Raw genomic sequence first — 6,386 nt, forward strand, 5'->3', positions numbered from 1 at the left:
CGCGGAGCACCGGCTGCTGGGCCAGGAGAAGAACGTGGCCAAGGCGGCCAGCAAGGCGCAGCTCGTCGCCGCCTACGAGCGCCTCTTCGAGACGCAGGTCGGTGGGCGGGCCCCGGAGCGGGCCGGGCCGAGTGGGGCCGGGCGCCGGGCCTCCGCGGCGAGGAGGTGCCTGGCCGCCCCCCGCGCAGGCCCTCCCTTGGGGCCCGGGCGGCGCTGCTCCCGGCTGCGCGCGTGCGTGTTGCCGGGTCCCCGCAGGGCCGCCGGGCGCCCCTTGGGGCCGGGGGCCGCGGGCGCGGGGAGCGCCGCTCACGGACGCGCCTCTCCGCAGAGCTTCAGAGGCACCGAGAGCGCGGAGGACGCCCCCGAGGAGGCGAGAGGCGCCGCGGCCGAGGAGGGCAAGCGCAAGGAGGCGAGGCCCGAGGAGGCGGCCGCTGAGGTGGGGGCGCCTCGGGGGGGGCGGGCGGGGGGCCCCTGGGGACCCGCTCCCCCCGCCGGCCATGCACTGCTGAGGTCGCAGCGGCGGGGCCGAGCTGCCGGTTCTTGTCTCGCCCCGAGCAGCCCCGGCGTGCCGGTGGTGGCCCTCCCCCGGGGCCTGGGCGGGGGCGCGAGGCGTGCGCGCCCGGCTTGGCGGGGGCCCCCGGGGCGCGCGGGAGCTCGGCGCCGAGCGCAGCCCATGTGCCGCGGCTGCTCAGAGAAAGGGACACGGCTAGGAAAAGCGCCGGCCTGGCGGCCGCTGGCGACGTTCTGGTGCCAATTCCTGGTGCAGCCGCGCTGGGAGTGGCGTGTGCTTTTGTTCCCCTCGCCTGAAAAGGATGCGGCAGAGCTGGAAAGGTAGGGAAAGGGGCTCGCAGAGGCCGGGGCGGCAAGTGAGACGAACTCGCTCAGGGAAGAGGCAAGTCAGGGCGGCCGTGATGGGGGGGCAGAATTACCCACCACGTGGGGAGGGGGGGCGGGGGGCCTTGCTTCCTTGGCACAATCCCGGCACCCGAGGGGGTCACCCCGTGCAGCTGCTTCCTGCAGGAGTCAAGGCAAGGCCCTCCCTAGGACGCCCGGTTAAATGGCGGGGTTCGCTTCCTGGGCATGTGGTGGAGGCCGCTGGTCTGGCTGGCCTGAACGAGGGCCGGGTGGCTTCCTGGGGGGGCAGGCTCGCACTGGCCACTGGCCGCGATGGCTGGCTGCAGCCTTTGGAGGGTGGGGGCAGCCTGCCTGTGGCACCGCTGGGGGGGGCGGTTGCGCTCTGGTCCCACTTGCCGGCTGGCCGCTGTGTGTGCGAGCGGAGGACTGGGCTGGCTGCACCTCGGTCTGGGCGTGATCTCGTGCGTTTCTGCCTGGAAAGATGCGCCATGGGAGCCGTTCCAGGTCGCCCGGCGTGGCGGCCTTCGCCGCCGTGTTTCCCAGTGTGCGCAGCCGCAGCCAGATGGAGTGCGTCTTCAGTGAAATAGCATCTTTGGCCTGCCCTCAGGACTTACGCGCATCTGTTATGCGCAACTTGGTCAACTTCTGTAGCTTTGGAGCAGTGAGGAAATGAATAATGGTTGCGTTTCTTCTCCTTCCCAATCCAGGCTCCCCCAAAATATACAAAGTCAGTTCTGAAAAAGGGAGATAAAATCAACTTTCCCAAAAAGGGTGACATTGTCCACTGCTGGTACACAGGGAAGCTGCAAGACGGGACCATCTTTGACAGCAACGTTCAGGCCAGTAAGTAAATTAGTGGCGTGCGCAGCGGCGGTGGAATGCCGGAAAGCCCGAGCGGTTGTGCCGAAGGCAAAATGGTGGAGCAGAAGCACCGTCCCCAAAACGGTCGCGCCTGCTGCAGAGAAGGAGCCCACCCAGCATGTCCCCATCGTCCGTTCAGGGTGGAGGGACACGGTCCTTTCATGCAGCGAGTGGGGTGTTCATGCAGCACTCCGAGCCCTGGGCTGTGGATTCTGTGCCCAAGAGACGATCCGACAGGCCACGGCTTGGGGCACATCCTCCCCACTGCGATTGTTGGCTCTTTTGGCTCAGCGGGACTGGATCGTCTGTCAGAGAGAGGGCTGAGATCACAAGAGTGGGCTGTCCAGCCCTCTGCTGCGACCTCAGTGGAGGTGCCCATAAGAGGCTCCTAGAAGCTGCCTTCCCATGTCCTTCTCTGTGCCAGAAGGTGCTCTTCACATGTATTTTTCCGCGACGTGCCCCATGTGAGCAGATCCAGCAGGCTGATACAAGCTGCTTGGAGGGAGGGAGGGAGCTGAGAGGGTCTCCGTGAGCAGCCTTCTTGGCTTGGTATTTGCCTTTTTGAGTGCGGGGAGGTTGTTTCCCTGGTTTATCCACGCTTGGACAAGCGAGGGCTGCCCAGGGCCTGGTGAGCACCCTCTCAGAAGTCAGCGAGCACCGCAAAGAGTGTTTCCTGCACGCAGCCGGTTCTGCAGGGGCTATGTGGGTGCTTTTGGAGCGTGCCTTGTTGGGAGGCATGGGTTTTTCTGGCAGGCAGAGGACTGCGGTGCTCCTCAAGCTGAGCCATGGCCCGGAAGCCTGCTCCTTGGCATCGGGGCCCGTGGGGGTTCCACCGCCCTTCAGTGATGGTCAGAGCAGCTTTGCCGAATTCTCTCCTGAGACCTTGCAGCGTGACTGCTGTCGGTACTCCGGGGAACGTTCTCCTGGGCTAGAATTGTGCCAGTCCTGCCAAGGTGGTTGCTTTTCAGAAGTGGGCTAACTCCTTGTTCCAGAGGGTTAAGCAAACAGTGCACTTCGAGGGGGGATTTATAGACACTTGAAGACGTTGCTGTGCCTTCTGTCTGGAGGGTTCGTGAGTAAATGCCCTTTTCAGGTTCGAAGAAGAAGAAAGCATCGAAACCGTTGAGCTTTAAAGTCGGCGCTGGAAAAGTGATCCGAGGCGTAAGTGTGCCGGGATGGGTGGGTGCAGCTGGTGTTTGTCAGTTTCCCCGACCAAGAAAACGGCTCCTGCCAGGAAGCTGTCAGGCCACCTGCCCGAATTCCTCCCGGGGGGAGAGGCTGAAGCATGTTGCCCGGCTGCCCTGGCCTCGCTCTGGCCTGTGGGGGAGCAGCAACGTAGGAGGCCCACCAGGATCCATTTTCCTGCCTGCCCTTGGCAGTTCTGGCTTCAGAGCTACCTGGAGTGGCCTTTGCTGCTCACCAGGGTGGAGGGAAGAGAGCAACTAGTGCCCCGGAGTTGCACGTTTTAGCTGAGCCGGGGGTCAGGTGCCCCGGTCATTTCCCTGTTCCATAAATGGGCCAGGGCATCGACAGGAGCACCAGCCCTATCAACCAGAAAATCCCCCAGAGTCCTCAGGAATCCGTAAGACTCTGGGGATGGACCCTTTAAATAGGGCCCGCACCCTTCTGAAGGGAGAACCTGGCCCCGAGTTCAAACCTCACGAGGAAGTGATCTGACCATGACAAAGGGGTTAGAGCCAAATCCCTCACTTCCAGATCCCCACCTTCCTGCCCCGTCGAGAAAACCAGGTCTAGAGTGTGGCCTCTTTCATGCGCTGGGCCAGTGACGTGTTGAGACAGCCCCATGGCTGTCAGGGTGGCCATGAAGTCCTGAGCCACCCCAGTCAGAATGGTCTCGGTGTGGAGATTGAAGTCCCCCAGGACCAGCATCCCAGGCGTCCTCAGCACCAGGTTCGAGACGAGCGCCGTCAGCTCGGGCAGGGGGCCTGTTGGGCAGAAGGGCGCATGGTGCACCAACAGAATCCCCAATCTGTGTCGACCGCACCGCACCAAGTACCAACACTCCATGCCTTAAACAGGCAGGAAGCCCTGTGACAGAACTTGAATCTCGATAAATTAGGGCCACCCCCCTTCCCCTACCCTCAAGGTGAGGTTGGTGCCGCACCAGATACCCCAGTGGGTGAGCACCGTGCCCCCAGTTCTCCTGCCCAGGTCTCAGTAATACATGCCAGTCGGCCTCTTCATCCACGACTAAATCGTGGATGAGAAATGGTTTGTTTTGGACCGACCGGGCATTCAACAGCAGCAGCACCAAGCCGGCGGGACGGGTGATGCCCCTGCCTGAGATCTTCCAGTTGGAGGAGAAACCGGACGGCGTCTGTAATGACACGTTAACCCCCAGTGCCATATCTTCCCTTGCCCATAACCACCCCAATGGGGGCGCCCCCAGGCTCCCCAGGAAGGCCCATGGCAATTTAAAACTAGCAAGTGAGATTAGGGTGCTTTGTAATTAAAACAGAGCCCAGTTGCACAAGCCTCTGGCTCCATACAGACATCAGAATAAAAGACAGTGGGCCCGCGCAGAATAAACCAGCAGAGCCACTGGCCCAGCCTGGCCCCAAGCAGCCGCGTGCCCTTGGCCACCGGCCTTGGGCTGCGGCCCCATCGCACCCGCTTGGGTGGTGGCAGTTCGTATATCTTGCAGAGGGTTTTCCAAATTTCAGAAGAATTCCTTTAGCTCTTTAAGATATTCTGTAAAGACCGTTTTGCTTCTGAGCACGTGCCAGGATGCTTCGTATATTTTAAAGCTGAAGCTTCTAAAAATTCCTGACTGTCCCATTCTGAATAAAAGAAAGATGGTATGCTTCTTTTTAAAGATGCCGAAGCTCCGGTAGGAAAATCCTGAAGCTGCAGAGAGCAGCAGCAGGAACTGGCAGGTCCAGGTCAGCCCTGCGAGGAACCTGGGGCAGATTGCAGATTCCTTCTGCTCTTCAGCCCAAGCCTGTTTCTGTTTACGGCCTGCATAGCTATGCTTTCGCTAAGCTGGAAGGGTGGTGGTGGATGACCACTATGGTGGCTTGATGGGCCCCTTCCAACTCCCCTCCTCCCTTCGCTTCATTTTGTCCTCACAACAACCCTGCAAGGTAGGCAGAGCCCAGTCACCCCGGCCTTAGGGCCAAATGGTGCCTGGCTCTCAGAGCTCCCAGGCCCCACTCGGCACACCTGCCGTTTGCACGCTGGTTCTGCGTGTGGCCTCTCTGGATGCCTTTCTCGTTACTAACGTGTGCTTTTCAAACGTTTCAGTGGGACGAAGCGCTTCTGACCATGAGCAAAGGAGAAAAGGCTCACCTGGAAATTGAGCCGGAATGGGCTTACGGGAAGAAAGGGCAGCCAGATGCCAAGTATCCTAGTGCCGCTTGCTGCTCGGTGGTGCCCGGTGCCGAGCCCGGGAGGGAGGGGCGTGGGGGGTCTTTTCGGAGGAGGGCGCCTGCTCTCCTTGCCCCAGCCCAGCCGCGGGGCCCCAGCCGGCACCCTCGGAGGGGTTCTTGCGCGCCGCGGGTGGGGCAGGAGCCTCCGTAGCAGGCGGCCCGGCCCGGCCCCGGTTCAGAATGAGGGCCACGCAGAGGCGGCATCGCTTGGAGCGGCGCGGCCCACAGTCCTGCGCTCTCCGCGTGGCTGCGGTCGCATTGCTGGCCAAACGCTCGGAAAATGCAACAGGTGCAAGAGGAGGAAAGCCACGTGCGGAGGGGACAGGATATTCTTGGTTCGGCTTCCATGCTAAAAATACCTGTTTTTTGATCTGCTGTAATCAAGCGGCAGCATTGTTTGCTAGGGGTGAGAAATGTCAGAACCCCACGAGCGCCAAACGCAACAGGAAGTGGCTGTTTCCGGAGGAGCCATCCATGCTTGGGGGGAAGCATTTTGAGGGGGCTGCCAGAGATGGAGGAGGGGGAGTCTTCCAAATTCAGCATGGGGAAAGTAAGTGCAGTGAGCGACCGCTCCGCTCTTCCCTGCTGGATTGAGACTGGTACTTGCTCTTTGCTTCCCCGTTCAGGTAAGCCCAAATTGTTCAGGCCACTTGAAGTGGGGGGAGCTGCCCTGGTGCTTGAGTGTATTTGCAAAATACACCCTCTCTGCTGCGGAAGAAATTCTTTAACTTCTACTCCTCAGGATTCCACCAAATGCAAAACTTTTCTTTGAAGTTGAACTGGTTGATATCGAATGAGGATCTCTCTGCTCTTCCATCCTGGATAACAGAAGATGCTCTTCGGTGCAGGAAACCCACGCGTGGCCTTGTATCTGATACAGGGAGCCTTTGTAATTGCTGCTTGGCATCAGTATAACTAAAGACTGGTTTGTACGCGACTGGCTGCCCCCGACTTCTGTGTTTCGGGAACTGCCCAGAGCCCTGCTGCTGAAGGGAAGGGAGGGCCAGCGCCGAGCTGTGCTCAGCTGCTCTCCACGGAGTTCCCTCCTGCCGTGATTTGGCTGCAGACGCACAAGCCCGGTTCCCAGGCTGCGTCACGCCCTGAGCTGCCCCTGAACCACAGCTCTGGGCATTTGGGTCGTAGGCAACGGGGTCCGTATTTATGCACCCTTCTGGGAGTTTCCCCCTCAGGAAAGAGCCTTTTCCAGTGTTTGACTCGAGAGTAACACGCTCGGTGGTAGCACTCCAAAATCAAAACTAGAGGCAGGCGGTAATGTGCAGC

The 6,386-nt window shown here is 60.7% G+C and overlaps 1 protein-coding gene across 1 annotated transcript; it reads left to right on the forward strand.

Moving 5' to 3' along the window:
• Nucleotide 1: 1 nt before the first annotated feature.
• FKBP3 (FKBP prolyl isomerase 3) lies at nucleotides 2–6,042 on the forward strand (the record flags this gene model as incomplete). Its single annotated transcript, XM_044436281.1, has 6 exons — nucleotides 2–97; nucleotides 329–436; nucleotides 1,563–1,698; nucleotides 2,810–2,877; nucleotides 4,981–5,078; nucleotides 5,848–6,042. Coding segments are annotated over 6 exons (561 nt in total), but the record flags the coding sequence as incomplete, so codon positions are not given.
• Between the last annotated feature and the right edge of the window lie 344 nt (nucleotides 6,043–6,386).

The sequence above is a fragment of the Varanus komodoensis genome, unplaced genomic scaffold (genome assembly GCF_004798865.1).
Source record: "Varanus komodoensis strain SLA01 unplaced genomic scaffold, ASM479886v1 scaffold3, whole genome shotgun sequence".
Taxonomy (NCBI): domain Eukaryota; kingdom Metazoa; phylum Chordata; class Lepidosauria; order Squamata; family Varanidae; genus Varanus; species Varanus komodoensis.